The sequence below is a fragment of the Serinus canaria genome, chromosome Z (assembly GCF_022539315.1).
Source record: "Serinus canaria isolate serCan28SL12 chromosome Z, serCan2020, whole genome shotgun sequence".
In the NCBI taxonomy this organism is placed as follows: domain Eukaryota; kingdom Metazoa; phylum Chordata; class Aves; order Passeriformes; family Fringillidae; genus Serinus; species Serinus canaria.
In genome coordinates, this window is record NC_066343.1 from 5546746 (window position 1) to 5564796 (window position 18051).

Sequence of the window (18051 nt, forward strand, 5' to 3'; positions counted from 1 at the left end):
CTGGAGATCACACCTCTTATTCTGCCTGGTGTCTCTTAAGCACCAGAGGCCAGCGGGGGCTAGATTAGCAGGGAAAAATGCTGTGGGAACAGGGTTAAGAGTGACTTGCTGACTGATGACTGAAGACCACCTCGTTAGATACATTGCTCTATTCACGTTCTCTCTTTGGTCTCCATCAGCCTACAGATGATCTACTTACAGACCTAGCCTCTAGCTCTTTTGTTTTGTTTGTGCATTTTTTTTTTTTGTCTGAGTTATGGCACATAAAATTATCCATAGCTGATGACAATTATCCATGGCAAAGGATTATTGCTGCTCGAGGTTACACACAGTGACCTAGTGTGCTAGCACACAAAATGGCTGACATCACTAATTTTTATCTCCTGCAGGAAAAGAACAACACTGTCTCATTTCGGTAGCTACTTCCTCATAATTTCCACATTCAGCTAATGAAATTAATAGCAACCCATAAAGCTCTTCACCATTCAGGCCCTGTCTGTTTTTGTCAGGAAGGGTGGGCTGTGGTTGAGGACAGAAGATTCCGTTACGGACCCTGGCCTGCCAGGAATCAGTCTCCTTGGGATGCAGTTCACGAAAGCCGGGAAAAGCTCCTCTGTCTGACAGGAGTGCTTCTCCATCTAGACGGTGATTTGAGAGGCACCCGTGTTCCTTCGGGTAATGCCGTAGAGAGGCTCACGGGCATTATTTCAAAAGCAGAGTCTTTTTGTTACCCTCTCTCCTGATGCTTGCAAAACAGCAAAACACACAGACATACCTCACACCTCAGCCCCGGTGGCTTGGGGATGATGGTAACTTCTTTTCCTTTTTTTAAACAGTGCTTGATCCAGAATCCAGTTTTTCACTCTTCTCTGGCTGAGCACAGGTCAATCAGCTTTCACAACACTATGAGGTTTGCGCGTTCGATGGGGCACAGATGGGGGCGTGTATTGCAGTAGACCTGACAGGTTTTTGGGATTCGATTAGGCTGAATGGCACTTACTTGGCGACGGGTTAAGTGTCAACCTGACCATTATTTTTGCCAACCATGGCAAAGCGGCAGACGCTATCAGGCGGCTCTAGAACTCTTTCCCGGGGGTGCCGCTCGGTGACCCCCGCCCGGGTACCTGCCCCGCCTTACGGAGCCGCCTGTCTCAACGATGACGCTGTGGCGATGGAGCGCGTAGCGCCGCCACCGTGTTTCTCCGGGGGGCTTCGCGGGCTCCTGCTTCCTGCACAGCGACCGTCCCCCCGTCTCCTGCCCGCGTGGACCAGGGGCCCCGTTCCGAGGCCGTACGGGGAGCCCCACCTGGCGGGTCCCGGTGGGGCGGGCAGGGCAGGGGCAGCCAGCTCGGGGTCGCGCCGGGGTCACGGACAGCCCGCCCGGGCGGGGCATCCCCGGCGCCCCTCCCGCCCTTCCCCGCCAGCGGCGCGGGGGGGGCCGCGGCCGGAGCGCGCGCCCGCCGCTCCCCGCGCCTCCAAGCGTTGCGCACCTTTCGGGACCGGGCGCTGATTGGCGGAGGGCTGCCAGTGACATCAGCCGGCTCACTTCCCATTGGCCGGCCCGTTGCTGGGACCGTAGGACTTCCAGGGAGCCACTTAACCCGCTCGGCGCCGCCGCCCCGCGCCGCCCCCACCGCGGGCCCCCGCCCGAGGCCGCTGCCGGCTCCTCCGGGCCGCGGCCGGGCCGGCGGCGCGACCCCCGCGGCGGGGAACGGAGCCGCGGCGCCCCCGCCGTCGCGCCCCCGGCGGCGCCCCGGCATCGCTGCTTTAAGCGGTCGCGGCGGGGCGCCCGGAGTAGCACGCGGCCTGGGGAGGGAGCGCGGCGATTGGCGGGGAGGCCGCCCGGCGGACACGCCCCCCCTAGAAAAGGGGCGCCGTGAGTGGCGGGGGGAGAAAGTAAACACAGCCGGCCGGCCCTGCCCGCGGACCGGCCGGGGCGGGAGGGGCTCCGCGCCTGACGTGATGGGCCCCGGCGCGGCCGCCCCCGGGCAGGAGCACGCGGGGCGCGGGGCAGGCAGTATCCTCTCCCCCGGACCCTGCGCCGGACTCGGGCCGGCCGCGCGGGCGGCGCTCCCCCCTCGCCGACTGCGCGCCGCCCCCGGGGGGCGGCGGTGAAGGACCTGCCCGGCGCCCCGCTATTTATTCGCCCCCCACGCCCCCTTCCTCCTCCGCCCCGCTCTTTCCCGCGCCGCGGGCGGGCCATGGCTGGCGGCGGTGCGGTCGGCCCGGCGGACGAGCAGTGAGGGCGAACGGAGCCCCCCTTGTCGTCGGGGCGCGGCCGCACCATGTCGGCCGTCGCGTACGTGGACTTCGTAGCGGCGCAGTGCCTGGTCTCCATCTCCAACCGCTCCGCCGTGCCCGAGGCGGCGCGGCTGAAGGTGCCGGACGAGGGGGAGGCGGCCCGGGAGCTGCGCGACCCCCGCGACGCCTGGAAGGACTACTGCGCCCTGCTGGCCATCGCCAAGAGCCTGCTGGAGCTGAACAAGTACCGGCCGCTGCCCGCCCCCTCCGTCTGCAGTGACAGCGTGGAGAGCCCCGACGAGGACGCGGGCTCCGACAGCGACGCGGCCACGGAGCAGGGTTCCATCCCGCCCCGTAGCCCCCCGCCGGGGCCGCCCCCCCGCCTGCGCGCCGCCGGGGCCGCCCCTAAGGGGAAGCTGGCGGCCGAGAAGCGGCACAAGTGCCCCTACAGCGGCTGCGGCAAGGTCTACGGCAAGTCTTCCCACCTCAAGGCGCACTACCGGGTGCACACAGGTCAGCGGTGGCGGAGGGAAGGGGGCGGGAGCGAGCGCTTGTCCTCGGATGAACCCGGCCAGCGGCGCGGCCGGCATCCCCGCGCGCCCCCGCCGCCCTGCCGCGCCGCTCTGGTTTCGGGGCTGCCTCGGGTCTCCCCCTCCTTCACGCCCCCCCTTCTTTCCTTGGCTCTCATCGGCGCCCCTGGTCCGGCGGGAGCTGGCGGCCGCCCCGGGCGGGGCTGCGGCAGCGCCTCCCGCCGCGCCCTGCCCGCCGCCCACCTGCGCCGGCCGGGAACCGGCCCGAGCCCCGGCGGGCAGCGCGGGCCGGGCGGCACATTGCCGGGGAGCGGAGCGAACTTGGCGTGTCCGGCTTGGCTGGGAGGGGAGGATGGCAGCGGGGGCCGCCGAGCTCGCTCGGGGCGTCGGCGAGGGAAGCACAGGGGCGGCGGGATTCGGGTTTCCTGCCGCTGTAGGCGGACCCGGCTGCACCGGGTCAGAACTGGGCGCCCATTCCGCAAGGAAGGCGAGGGCAGCGCAGTCCCCGCCCGCCCCCCGCTCGCTGCTCCCGCCGGCCGTCGGAAGCCGTGGCCTGGGCCGCAGAGTTGGCTGTGAGCTGAGCGCGGCTGCGGGGACTGGATGCCGCGGGGCCGTGGCGCCGGAGCACGGGCTGGCGGGGCTGCCGGCTCGGCTCGGCTCAGGAGGGGGCGGCGGCGGCGTCTCCCTGAACCTGGGCGAGCTGCACCTCTGGGGCTTGCGGACACACCCCCCTCCGGCGGGCTGGATGGGCGAACTCGGGGAGCGCATCAGCTGGAGCCGGTGTCAGGCGCTCGAGCTAGCGGTGGAGCAGGGCACCGCCGGCTGCTCCCGAACCGCCCCGCGCTGCGCCTCCGGCCGAGGCGATCGAGGCGCCGTACGGGGAGCGCCGACCCCGCTCTTCCCGGCGGCAGCGCCTCGCACTATCGGTTACCGCGGTCCAGCCTGGACGCCTTCCACAAGGGCTTCATTCATCCAGCAGTGTGCTCCCATTCCCGGCCCTCGCCCGGGCGCCTCGGAGGGTGTGGCAACATGGAAACCTGGAGATAAAACATATCTGCGGCAGCCTAGCCCCAAGGGGACAGCAGCTGCAGAGTTCTCTGTTCGTTTGTTGGTTTCCGTTTTGGTGTTTTTTGTTTGTTTATTTGTTTGTTTTTAGACCTTAAGTGCAAGTGATTGAATAAAAACCTTTATGGGTCTGAATTGCTCTTGGGATCGTAGTGGAGTACAAAAGGCTGCTTTAAAAATGTTCTGAATTGAAGGCTTGTGTTCAGGTACAGAAAGGAGTGAATAAAAAGAGGCAAACACTGCCAAGACAATTCCCGTGCTTTACATCAGTTCTGTCAATGATGGTACCTATTGGGTTTTGTCTGTTAGTGGTGAGGGTTAGCAGTGTGATACAAAGTGAGTTCATCACCCAAGGAATGTACCATCAGGCATTGCTGTAGAATTTAATATGGATTGGGTAGGATATGGCCACATCTGAGCTCTGGCTCAGCTTCCATGGCTCCAGTTCACCAGTGTGCCTAGGTGAGAGTGCACTGCAGAGGAAGAGGCTCGGAGCTCGTTGCCGACCAGTGCCCTGCTGTGGCAGATCTGCTGGGTGCTTAGCTCAAGAGGCTGGAGAGAAGGGGGTAGGATTACTGGGTATGGCTCAGCGATGAGCTCTGCGGTTAGACTTTCTCTCTGAGCTGGGAAAGAGGATGGTCAGTGGTGACCCTGTGCTGACCTCATGGCCAGCACCAAGGGTTGTTGTGCTACCAGCTCAGAGACTGCAGCTCAGATGTGCTTTTGGAGGCTGAGTGTAACTGGTGCTCTCCAAAATGTTGTCTCATAAGTGACAAAGAAAACGTTAGTATCATTTCCATTTACTACCCCACACTCAAATATCCACCGTGATAAGAGAACCAGAATAGATGATGGCTGAGATAGCATTCTGTGTGATGACATGTAAATTAATGTACTGTACAACCCACACAGCCTGCTGTAAGCAGTAATGTTATAATAAGTAGTGCTAAAGTGGTATGAGGTTTAGCATGTGCTGCTCCCAAGTGGGTGGCCTTAGCTCCAAGTATGAGGCGTTTGACTCAGAAATACTGAGGTACTGTCATGGTAGTTCCGTGTGATTAAAATCACTGCAGACATCCAGGAGTAATGAACTTTCAGAGCTTCCTAATGTGAAGTTAATTGTAGCTAACTGAAATGCTAAACGATACTGATAATGTTAATTATTTTTATAGATGACAACAATTCCTTAGCAACAGTGGGATTCAATGGAACCTGTGGAGTTATTCATAACTATATATTACAGAGCATTAATGGACCCTGCTTAGTACCATTTTATTTCCTTTTTTTTTCAAATAATGTCTCTCTCATCTGTCTGCCATTTTTCACCAGGCCACCAACTAGGTTTCTTGCTACAGTGTAGCCTTTAGTGGAAGTAGGTGCACAGCCACCAGTACCAGAAGCTTCCTGGTATCAATTTTTTAATATTTAATCCCAGTATTTCTATCTTGGAAAATGGCTTAAGGATTTCTGTTCACAGAAACTTGTCCATACTCACAGTTCTCTTTATTTGTTAATCCTGGCCAAGCAAGTTGGGAAGCTCTGCATCCTTCTCTTTCTGTGTAGTGATTGGGAATCTGAAAACTCACCAGTTTGTCTTGGTAGCCTAATACAAAGCAAGAAAAAAAGTACCAAACCAAGGTAGAGGGGTAGAAGGCAAAAACTTGGTGCTCAGAGGTTAGAGGTCTGTATCTTATTAACTATTCTTTAAACTTGTTGTTTCAAAGATTCCATATTTCACATACTAAAAATGTCCATATAACTGTTTGCTTGAAGTTTGGGCCTTTGATGATAATGCTGGTTGAATTTCCAGAAGGCCCAAATTCGCCATCCATCAGAAGCTGACTCTTGAGTTGATCTTTACAGAAAAAGATCAGCAGATGGCACTGCCCATCCTGCTTGTGCAAACAGTCCCCTTGCTCGTGCTGCTAGGCCTAGGTGAGACCGATGCCCTGGAAGTGGTGCAGAGGTTGGGAAAAGGTGAAGGACTCCTCTAAACAAGAAAAAGACAAGCAACGGCAGATAAGCAGAGAGTTACCTTCAAAATAAAGAAGCAACTGAAGTTCTCTAAATAGGTGGGTTTAGAGGTTTGGTTCTGACAGGTGTAGGGTTACAGGTGTACAGGTGGCAGGTGTAGGTGTGTAGTGTTATTATTAGCCTCAAAGATGGAGCAGGGGGAACAGCTTAATAGAGAGGGATGTGCAGGCCAGAGGGTTTCCAGGGAAAATGAAGGCATGCAAGAACAAAAAAAGCAATCTCAGTCAGGAGGCCTGGTCAGGGAGTGCAGGGCAGGGGGCAGGGAGAGAAACTGGCAGGAGAAACAAGCTGTACAAAATGCATGTTTGCTATGATGGTGTGAATATAATCCAGTTAAAGGGTGCATGGCCACTGAGACGAGCTCTTCTCTGTCCCTCCTTCCTGACCAGGAAGGTGCCATAAAAGCAGCTTGTGAGATGCTTCCTCCTACTGGACTTGAAGGTGTTTACTTGCCTGGGGAAGCTGAGGATTGATGGGAACTTCACATACACATCAGATGCCCTTAATTAAGAGTTTAGATGCTCAAAACCCAGATGTGGGAAAAGTTCTCCCTCTTCAGCTCGGTTTTTCAGCCAGCTGTATCATCACATAAACTGGATCCAAACAATGCTGAGAGTTTTGTTATACACCAGGCAGCTGATGCACTCTTAAGTGCTCCCAGCATTTGGCTCTCACCAGTGCTCAGAAGCTGGGGTTAGGCAGAGGTGAAAACCTATAGGCTGACAGTCTGCACAGGGAAGTGGAGGAGCATTTCCAGTAGAGTAAGAACAGGCACTGCAGCTGCCTATTGCTGCTATCCAGATATTGTGGTGTTGGACCAGCCCCTGTGTGGGTGTGGTTTGACTGTACTGCTTTGTTTTTTGTGTTCTAGATTATCTCACTCAACAGACTATACAGATGCTGGTGTGTTGACAGTCCTCTGCTCACTGAGATCTTTCTCAGTAATTTTGTTTGAGCATAATCTGAAATTTAGCTTTCTAAGACCTTCCTGTCTGGCTCATGCCATGTCACTTACCCAGATCCTTTAGAATAGGACCCAAGAGACAACACATTTTTTGTTAAATTCAGGTTGCCACATGAAATACCATGGTTAATGAAAATGCACAAATTGCTGGAGTTCTAACGGGCATGTTTCCAGGTCTTGGAGAAACATGATGATCCTGACTGGGAGCCTTGCCAGCTGAATAAGGTAGGCAGAAATCCTCAAGCTTAGGATCAAAACTGTCCAATTCCCAGTTTTCTTGTTTTCTGATAAAAAATTAAGATTTTAAGCAAGTGTATGTATCAGTTGTGGGAAAGTGCTCCAGAAAAGTTTATCAATTGAGTCAGCATGACAAAGTTCACATGTAGGACAGAAGCAGTGAGGAGGCATTATCCATAAGAGCACAACTCCTGCTTCCAGATGGATGTGTTGAAATTGCAGCTTTACTGAGTTCTGCACAGTGTTTGTGCTGTGGCACTGAAGCCCATGTGGAGGGTGTCACTGCTCTTGTGAGCTTGTGTGTCTTGCAGCGCCAGCTGTTTGGATTGCTGCAGGAACTCCTTTGTTCCTCTTTGTTGGCTGCTGTGTTGTTGTGCACCAGGCTGCTGCTCCTCTGCTTCTGGCCTTGAACAGCTTCCAAGCCTGCAGCTGGAAGAGCAGGGAAGGGCCAGCTTAAGATTAAAGAAACAGGGTCTGAGGGAGTGATGGCAAAGAATACCTCAGACACTGGGCACTTGTGGTAGTGCAGTTCACTGTCTGTACTCAGGTTATGATTAATGTACACAGCCTGAGAGCACTCTATAAATACCTTAAACTTGAGGGAAAAGTCTGTTGAAACACTGGCTAATAAATTCAGAGTGAAATATCAAAAGTTACATTATCTTTCCAAATGCATGGGAAATTGGATTCCTCCTTTCCCTGTCAAAGCTGTTTCATCTTAGCAAGGATATTTGATTATTCATAGAGGACAGGAGCTTAAACCCAATGTCCTTTGTTCCCAGGTAAGTGCACAAGGTAAGTAAGCACCAGGCTAGGAGCTGGTGTCTCTCCATTGTGTTATTATTCAAGTATTACTGCAAAATGGAGGCAGTTCACATGAAGATAAGCCAGGAAAGGAGAAGAGCTAGGGATTTGTCTCACATATCCGTGAATGTACTGCTGAGGGCTCTTGCCTTAGCTGTAAAAGCATGGATTTAACTCTCTGGTGAGGTTTGGAAAGATCTTTCCTCTCCCAAGTAGCTTACCTGACTGATCTCTCTCTCTGTGTACATTTATGTGTATGGAGGCAGTCCCCCAGAGAAAGCCTTCTGTAACACGGCCAAGGAGGCTTGTGCTCTGACAGAGAAGCTGGAAGGGCATCTCTTGCCTCTGATACTGCATCCCAGTGGGATAACAGCAAGACAGTTTTCCTGGAATTTAGACTCGGCAGCAGCAGGTTGTAGCAGGTGGTTTTGCATCTGGACTTTTGAAAGAGACTCAAAACACCTGTATGTCCAAGCTGCTACTGACTGGTAGTTTTAAGAATGTCAGAACACCCATAATACTTGCTGAAAGCAGCATTTTAATACTTGAACCAACCTGTTGTGTGTTTAATCCTAATTCCTGGCAGAATAAACCCCCTGCTGGAACCCCATCCATCTGCTGCCTATCCCATCTTTTTGGTCTGTTGTCTGCTTGGATGACCAATGTTTAGGTGTTCCAGACAGCATTGGTTTAGGCATATGGTCCCAAACATCCACACTCCTGATCTCTCTCTGCACCAGTATCTGTACCTGGTTGCCATGTGTTTTGGTGATCTGATTTTGGAATATCTCAGGAGAGGAAAAAGCCTGCTTGAAAGGCCTCCAGTCTGTCTGCCCGGATGATCTGTGTTCACCAGAATATCTGGCATGTGGACACTCAGTCAGTCAAAGTCCAGTGTGCCGCAGGAAATTGCTTGTTCAGGGTGTGTGGGGCAAGTAACTGGGGGGAAAAGTGAGAGGTACCTGAGACAGATAGCAGATATTTTGTGTATTAAAGCCACCATGGACTGCAGCTCCTAACCTCAGCCATCCCTGCATAAATCAGGGTTTTGTGGTGAGGAGGCAGGTGACTAATCAAGATACCACTACTACCTGTACTTATGTTAATGAGCCTGCTAATGCCCACTCTGTATTCTTTTTTCAGAAAATCTTTCTGTGTAACTGTGGCATGTGGGAAAATCTGGAATGTCCCAGGGTAGGGGGAAAAAGATTATTTTTTTAATCTATTCCGAATAAAATAAAGTCAACCTACCTCAGGTGATACAAAGTAGCCTGGATATTTGCCCAGAAAGAACAAACTAAACATTTGTTGTAGAGGGTGGGGAGAAGGCGAAGGGTGGTGTTGAAAATGGCAGGTGTAGCAAGAGGGCTAAGATGAAAGGATCTGCAAAGGCCTTTACATCCATATGGGATTTAACATAAGCCAGGGTTGCAATAGTTCTTTAGACTGTAGAGAAGACCTGTGAAGCAAACTTATACTGAGAATAAACTGTCTATTCCTGGTGCCACGCAGGACAAAGAATGGCAATCTGCAGATGCACCTGTTCCTATTATCTATAAATCAGTTTTTCATTCACTTTTTACTTCTGGAAGCTGCTCTGGATATATATGTATATACATATCTTATTTTTAAAAGAAAATTACTCACCTCTTGTGTCTGTTGTGTAAGGATCCAATCACACATAGTTTCAAATTGTCATGATGTACCATTGACCTTTCCTTCATCTCTTGGTGGGAAATCCCATCGGAGGCATAATGTAAAAAGTCAGTAGCACACAGCCACAAGGGAAGCAGTGTGTAACAGCACTGCATGTTGATGTTTCATTCTGCTGTATAAGCGTTAGCATTACTACCCCCAAAACTAAAGGAGAAGAATCCTAAGGAAAATGCACGCCTTGCCCGAGCAGACTCAGAAATCTCCAGATGGAGGCAGCACTGCCTTACACTGCAGCTCTCCAGGGCACTGCCTGCTCAGCAAGCCTCTGAGCTGTGAGACTTGTTTCCTCAGAGGGCTCTTCCACAGGCATCTCTGCTGCTGCAGAAAGAAAGCATGTCTAGTACAGCAGATACAACCATCATCTTTTTAGAGTGGACAGCTATCACATGCCATCAGCCATCTCTGCCTTGCTGTAAGTGCTTCCCAGAGACACACTCCCCGCCTGCCTTGCACCTATTGAGGTGTCACTGAGGTACCTACCATTTTTTTTGGGCTGCTCTCATCCCTTGTAGCTTGTGACCAAGGGGAGAAGTGAATTCTCAGGCTCGGACATGACCCCCGAGGGCCTGGAAAAGCCTCCATCCCCCTTGTCTCTGCTCTGAGAAGCGTGGAGTTTAATGCATCCAGGTGCCAGGGATTGTGCCTGCTTTCATATAGGCACTTCCAGAGTGGCTGTGACAGCTTCTGCAGGTTGTATTGCTGAGGTGATGAAGATATTCTTTACTGGTGTCCTTGGGAGCTCTGTGGTGGGTGGGGGGCCCTGCTGGTGGCATCCAGGTGCCTCCAGTGTTGCCACCTGTCTTTGGCCATCTCTGCTGTGTCCCTGTCCTCATGCACAGCAGGTTTCCTGGTGGTAGTAAGGTGTCTCTGCACCATTCTAGGCTCCTGCAGCCTTTGTATCCTCTCCCAGCTGGGCCAGGGTTGATTCCCTGCAGAGTGCAGCACCAAAGGCACAGCAGGTGAGGTCATCTTCATGTGATCCTGAGCAAGCCCTGCCTTTCTCTGAACCTCTGTGTTACACTGCATAACCTCAGAGTGCTTTCCCCTGGCGTGTGCGATGGATGTGTGGGGTAGCAATGGTGTAGGTCAGGCTGCTCCTGTCATGTGTCAGAGGGAATTCCAGAAGTAGGGCTTCATTTTATCTTCCCAGGTGAAATTCCAGGAGGACATGGGGGTGGAGTTCAGTTTCTTAAGGGCTGCTCGAGGCCACATTTTAAACACTATTTTTAGACACTCAGGTTGGATACTACCATGCCTAAAATACAGGTGCTGCTCCACAAAGACTTGTGCTTGTTATCCAGACTGAAGAGCTGTCCTGAGGTAGATGGTTGGAAATGTGGTTTCCAGAGATGAGGGAGGATGCCTCAGTTGCTCTGGGGAGTAAGTGCCTTACACAGAGGCATATACTAGATGGCTCCACACGTGCAAGATGTATAGCACTCCTCCCACGCTCCCAGGGGGGGCAAGAAAGCTGTTCTGCACTCCCACTACCACCTGCTTCCAGGAGCTGTGACAGAAGCCATGAGATAGATTGCAAAAGAGCAGCACAAGTGAAACCCTTGCCTCAGATGCTAAGGGCTGGGCACTAAGCATTGGGCAGGGATGGTGTTGTGATGCCTCCGTACAGCTCCCGGTGTTGCTCCACAGTGTAGCTGCAGCTGTGGCGTTCATGCACACGTGACCCAACCTACTCTTTAAATTAATTTGTTTGATACAGGCGGTGGTTGTTCAGAAGGTCTTCCAACCATGTCTACCAGGGAGCCGAGAAATGCATTTATAACAAACAGAATAGCCCTGGCTCACGGTGGCTGGCAGCTCTGCCTCCACCAGGCTTGACTTCCTCTGCTCTATCCTTCTCCCCTGACTGAGAGCCAGCACTGCCATGAGGTGAAGGAGGCAAGCACAGAGGCAGCAGCCACAGGGCTGTGCTGTGACTTTGGCAATCCCACTCATCCAGCTCAGCTCCATGGCACGCTGGTGGGTCTGGAATAGGGCAACTGCCTGTTAAGGAACACAAATAATTGGGAGCTCAACCAGTGAAGTATTTATTCAGGGAAGCTTACTAGGGCTTTCAAGACCCCTGGTGTAACTACACTTCAGCTTACCTGGTCTGTTCTTTTCCTCCTTTGGCCTTTTGGATGCCATCAGTGAGTCCCTCCCTGCAACTCTTTGTATGGACTGTTGTCCTCCTGGATTCAGGGCTGTTCATTCATGTCTGCAGCTTTTCATCTCTGCTGTTGTACCTGGGGAGAACTCCAGGACTTACTTTGTAAATCATCCTTATTTGTTGATCTTTGAATGTAAAGTGAGCTCACCTGTTGTGCCAAACCTCATAGTACTAAGAAATACTGGAGTTCCTGAGTTTCTTTCCAACTCTTCCAAGCTGGAAAACCCCTGGGATAGTTTTTGTATTTCATGGTTGTCTATAAATAGCTATCATAGAGCTGCCATTTATATTCCCTTCAGGAGGCTCTGAAGAAAGTAAATGAAGGGATCAAACCTGCAGCAGTGCATGGTGGAAATCTTTTGTGTGAAGTTAAACACCTTCAGTTTCCATCTGTGCTGTGTACTAGGGTCAGCCTTGCTGCTTTGGAGGCACTGTGTTTGTGCCTGAAGGCAAAGCCTGTGCAGCCCACAGAGGTGAACTGTAGGGACGTGGAGTGCCAGGAAGATGACATGGAGTTCTCTTCAATCCTTGCACCCTTGTTTTGTAAAAGCAAAGTTGCGGCATCGCTTAGGTTAACACGTTTGGGGTTGGTTTTGCTCATTACAGCAAACATTTATTCCATAGAGTGGGAATAATGAGGTGTTTTGCCTGTCTTCAAACCAGCTAAGAGATGGATACGTGCTGGAACACCTTGGATTTCCAGAGGAAGGGCTGAAAGGGGAGCATGGGACTTCCCTCTGCAGGTGCAGCAGTTTTGCCCTACATGTTTGCAGCCCTGTGGCTTCACTGTTCTCCCCAGTGCCTCCCCACTCCATTCTTCCTGGGCTGGAAAGACTTGTCCTAGCTAAACGATTTTTTTTTTTTTTTTTTTCATATTTTTCTAATTGTAACAAATAATTCAGTAGGATGGAAGTGTCAGAGGAATAATTCTGGCACACCTTTCCCAAACTATTCTAGTCAGACCAATATGAAAAACATACAGGCAAAGGCAGAGCTCATCTCTTGTTTTGACAGTCTTCAGGTCGTGTAAGGTTCTGCACTAGAATGTGAGTTTCATGTGTTTGAAGGGATTTTTGGCTTCTCCTGGAGGTGAGAGTGAAACCTGATGAAGTGAGTTATCAACAGCTCCACAGACGCTGGCGCCATGGCAGGAAACAAAAGCAGCTTTTTTCCCTCAGCAGCATGTTCTCTGGCTCCTCAGCAAAGCTGGCATGTGCCGATCTGCATTGCCCCTGCCCCCCATAATCTCTCGTGGTCCTCTCTTGCCCGCAGGTGAGCGGCCATTCCCCTGCACGTGGCCCGACTGCCTTAAGAAGTTCTCCCGCTCGGACGAGCTGACGCGGCACTACCGAACCCACACCGGCGAGAAGCAGTTCCGCTGCCCGCTCTGCGAGAAGCGCTTCATGCGCAGCGACCACCTGACCAAGCACGCCCGCCGCCACACCGAATTCCACCCCAGCATGATCAAGCGATCCAAAAAGTCCAGCTCCGGCAGCTCCTTGTGAAGGCAGGGCTGGCCCTGGGGAAGGAGCGGAGGAGAGGCGGGCTGTGGCGAGGGTGCAGGCAGTGGTGCCAGAACACGAGCATCCACTGCTCTGCCGGTCACCCTCGCTGTCCGAAAGCACATGTAGCCGGCATTAAAAAAAAAAAAAAATAAAAGTACTCAGTATCCCCCTCCCCATCTTCCACCTCCAGGCTCTGCCCTGAGAACAGTCTGGAACAAGTGGACTGTGGGGTGAGAGGAGGGAAGGGGCAGCCAGGGAGGAGGTGACACCTCTTCCGATGTCATGCGTTGATACTGGTGTACATACATAGGACTGGGCGGTCTGGCCTGTGCCACCACAGTAGCATGACCCCAAAGTCTTTGTGATTGCTGTGTCATGAACATGTTTTGTTGAACAGTGTAATGCTGCTTGTATTTAGAGTCTGTCGAGTAAAAACACTTTCCGAGTCACATAAATAACTCAGATAAAAACTCCATAGCACATTGTAGAAGTGGGTTTACTTCTGTGTATCTTCTGCACTTAAAGAGGCTATTAAGAGAAACATTACATATGTTACCAATAGTATCTGATTGATATACTGAGATAAGGTGAATTTATACTCAATAAGGCCCATTAAAGTAAATAGGTATTTTTAACTTTTCTTTGTATTAACTGTACTTTTGAATATCAGCTGGACTTTTCCAGTAAAAACATGTACGATTCAAGAAAATACTTAAAGCAAAAAAAATCCCCATAAAGAGCTCAGTAATTTTCTGACTATTTGTGTATTTAGCTCTGTTATTCACTTACCTGGAAAAATCCAGCTCAGCCTAGATAATGTGGCGGGCATGTGGGAGCTGAAGCATATGTGTCTCATATGATCCCATACTTTACTTGTCAGTGATATAGTACTGTACTACAGAAATGCCACTAACAGTGCTTTATTCTGCTGTGGTTTGTTCGAATGGGTGCACAAAGCAGCTACCATCTTTACAAACAGCTGCTTTTTAAAAGGCTTTTTCTCTTCCTACACTTGCCTTAAAGATTTATTCTCTTCATACCATGGCCTAACTCCCTTGGAGTCCTATGGGAATTGTGTGTGCTTATGGAGAGAGTAGACCTTTTCTTAAGAGCACTCTGATAATGGAAACACCTAAAATTACTGTAAGGAGCACTTTGGAAGGGCTCCTGTATCACTTGATTGCTCTTTCTCTGGAGTATGGGGGAATACCACAAGCTAATTTGAAACACAGAAGGTGTTTTGCAATACTCCTTTATGACATAAGCTTCTCTTAGTACTTTTTACCTGTGTCATGCATGGCACGTCAAATGGTGATAAAAGCAATGTTAACTTTTATTTAAAAGCTATTTTTTGGATCTTTAAAAGGAGCAGAAAGACCACTGAATGAAAACTTTTAGATGTAATCATTAGTGAATATTTCAAATTTTTGTATGTTAAAAGCATGAAATTTAAGAGGTTATCAGTGATATTTTTTTTCCCCTCCCCAGCTGCATAATGGGGGAGAATTCTGTTTACACATTATTTTTTTCCAGCAATGTTCTTCTGTTTGGTTTTTACCCCTTCCTCCAGAAGAGGAAGGGGAGGTGCAGCCCTACTAGAGACTTAGGGCCAAATTAATTTTGTGAGTATTTACACTGAAACCCAAAGTGTCTCCACTGCAGATGAATTTAGGTCATCTTGTAAAATTGTGTACATAAAAGATCTTGTTAGCACACCTGCAATTACAGTATCTTATTGTTTTATCTGATAAAAAGCTTGCTTCCTAGAAACAAACATAAAAAAACTAACTCGGAGAGTAGAGTGTTTTCCTCTACAGTTGTATATGGCTTTCAGCATTAGAAATCTGTTTGCATACTGTGTTTTTACCTGTGTAGTTCATGATAGATTTCGTCTTTGTGAAGAGAACTTCTTTTAAAGCATTGGGGATATTGAACAGTCTATGGAATAAAAAGGGATGTGTTTTCTTCAGTGAAGACATCAGGAAACCAAGCACACTTTCTACCTCCGTTTCAGCTTTTTGAAACATTTATTTTAGAAACCAAACTTTAATTTCTCGTATTCAGATTGAGTCATAGAGGCATAGGTTCTTTGTAATAAAATCTGGTAGTGCTGGTGTTTTTATTGATCAAGAAATACAGAACGTATTCTGCTTACCAGTACTGTTAATGCTGCCTTGTGGAGTAGGGTCAGGGCCATGAGCAGCCTGATGAGATTCAGAGGTGCATCTTTGTTCATCTTTGTTCTTCTCTCTGAAGATCAAGCTAGATTTCAAGTCTCCGTCCTGCAGTCTGGATTGTTGCCATTTTGTGGGACAAATACAGCACTTGGAAAATTAAAGCCCGATCCTGTGAAATGCAAGAGATCCTCACATCAGATCAACCACAACTAGAAGCCACAGCTGATAAGCAGCTCCTAAATCAGTATATAAACATTTTGGTCACTTAGCTGCCAGGATTAACTGATATATGGAAGTAAATGGCCAGCTTTATAGTATCCATATTGTGTATTTGGGGTAGAATGCACACTTAAAGAAATGTTCCTGCAAAGTCTGAAATAGGCGGGAGGTACTTTAGTCCATGGGACAATGGGACATGCAAGGCATGTGTCACCACTGCCAGTGACAAAATCCTGTTTCTGAAAAAAACCCTTCCTAAATGGTAGTGTATGCTGTATTTCAGCATTGGACAGACAGGATTAATGTGATTCATTAATCTCTAAGAGAATGCAATGGAAATTACCAGGTTTGGGGATATCATTGTACTGTTTTGTTCATTTGGTTTAGTTTGGTTTTTTTTCTTTCAGTAAAAACAAACAATGGCTTTAACACCTAAAACAAACTGCAGGTTAGATCCTTGCATCTTGAAGTTAAGTTTTGAATAGTGTTGCAAGTGTTGGAAAAGAAAAGGAAAATCAGGTTCTCTAATACTGTATGTACTTGTTGTACTATTTTGGAAGTACTTAATAGCGTTGAAGTTAGGACAGCTTCTCTCCTTGATTAAGAAAGTCCATTAGTATAGAGAAGTCATGGATTTAAAGGTATAGCTATATAACATACTTCTTCTTGAACTTTTTTCATGACCGACATTACAGATCTGTTTTCACCTTGCAGATGGACTTAGGCCAGCAAACACCAGGCTGGACACATACTTAAAAATGCTGTTCTACAAACCAGTGATCTGTAACACTGTAAAATACCAACTCCCAATAGTTTAATCAGTTTTATTTTTGTACAGTATTCGTATTCTTTATAAGTTATTTTGCTGTCCTGTTTTGTAAATCACATGAAATTGTAAAAAAAGGAAAAGAAAAAAAAGTAGGCATAGGTGTTTTTGTACATATGTATATATATATTGTCCAAATAAAGAAAAAAGGAATAAAAAACCCAAACTTGGTCTTGAATGACTGGAATCAAGCAGTGGTCACGTAAACCAGCCTGAATGACCACAAAAAAAAAAAAAAAATACTGCACATCATGAAATCCATAATTTGAGCAGTGTGTGAACCAGCTTCAAAGGTCTTAGTGTTGCTAGTCATCATTTAGCTTGGGTTGTCTTTCTCTACTTTCCCAGTGTGTTTTCCCAGGCATTCCTTCTGATACAGCAGGGAGATAGAGACAAAACTTGTACTCAGGAAAAAGTGTCCCATCACCTGCATGCTCCAGCTTGCAAGAAGTCTGTCTCCCACTGCTCCATGGGTTTTGAGCTCAGTGGTGTTCTCCCTCACACCGTGCAGCTGCTTAGTCAGCAAATGATGCTTCAGCCATGCCATGGACTGTGCAGCCACTCTGCTGCCTTGAGCCTTCCATGGCTTTGGAGGGTTCACTGGTGTAGGGAGATAAAAAGCATCTGCTCGGCCTCTGAAAGAGAAAGGCAAGGTACCCTGTGCCAAAAAGCTCCTTGACATGCACGGTCATGGGCATCACAGTTACTGAAAGCACCCACTTACAGGAACTTAACCAGGTACATGGGCACAGGGCTCGGACAAGACTGCAAGATGAGCCCTGGACCCAAGGCAATGTGTCACCTTCCAGCAATGCAGACAGGGACAAATGGGTGGAAGATTGCCATCTGCAGCTGGAACAAAACTTGTAAGTAGCTTCCAGATTTTACTCAATGCTGAGTTGGAATTTTCTCTTCTTGTGTTGGATGGCTAAAGGACAGATTAAAAAAACTCAGCATAATGTTTTCTTTTTTAAGCTCCTCATTGATTTTATGAATAAGGGACACAGGGCTGTGGCACTGGCCTCATTCCCTTGCAATCCCATCATAAAAGACTTTCCACAAACTTACCATTCTTTATCTTAAACCTTTTAATATTTGGTTTTTGTGCTGTAATTTGGTCATTTGTAATTACCAAGATCTGCCTAGTGTAGGCCTTAGAAGGATGTTTCCAGCCACTGAGATATAGTACATTGTACAGAGGGGTCTTGCCAGGAGTGGTATAAATTCTGACTAGGAATGGGTACGTTATGCAAAGTCTTAGGTGCACCACAGAGGCACTGGCACTTGGCATGGGGAAGTGTGACCCTGAACACAGACTGCTGATTCTGAGAGCACAGTTTCTACAAGGTTGTAAGGGTATCCTGCATTTTCATTTTTCCTCTCTGCCAAGGACAAAATAAAGGAAACATGCCAAAAAATGTCTTAACAGTCTAGTTAAATGCCTGCAGAGTGGTTCAGAAAGCTGCATACAAGGAAGGTTGGCTTTCTGAATCTGCCTGTTGGGTGACATGGATAATTTTGATCTCCACAGGAGTCTATAACAATGCTGTTCAGCACTCACTCTTC

The 18051-nt window shown here is 49.4% G+C and overlaps 1 protein-coding gene across 1 annotated transcript; it reads left to right on the top strand.

The window, feature by feature from the left end:
- Window positions 1-1878: 1878 nt before the first annotated feature.
- Window positions 1879-16899, top strand: KLF9 (KLF transcription factor 9). Its single transcript, XM_030237111.2, has 2 exons — window positions 1879-2754; window positions 13031-16899. Exons 1-2 carry the CDS (start codon window positions 2286-2288, stop codon window positions 13261-13263), a joined length of 702 nt encoding a protein of 233 aa, XP_030092971.2. The 5' UTR covers window positions 1879-2285; the 3' UTR covers window positions 13264-16899.
- The last annotated feature ends 1152 nt before the right edge of the window (window positions 16900-18051 follow it).

What these genes read in the sequence shown, in the direction of transcription:
- KLF9 (XM_030237111.2), top strand. Translation starts at nt 2,286, where the DNA reads ATGTCGGCCGTCGCGTACGTGGACTTCGTAGCGGCGCAGTGCCTGGTC. An exon ending in GCACTACCGGGTGCACACAG is followed by an intron (nt 2,755 to 13,030) that starts GTCAGCGGTGGC and finishes TCTTGCCCGCAG; the next exon opens with GTGAGCGGCCATTCCCCTGC.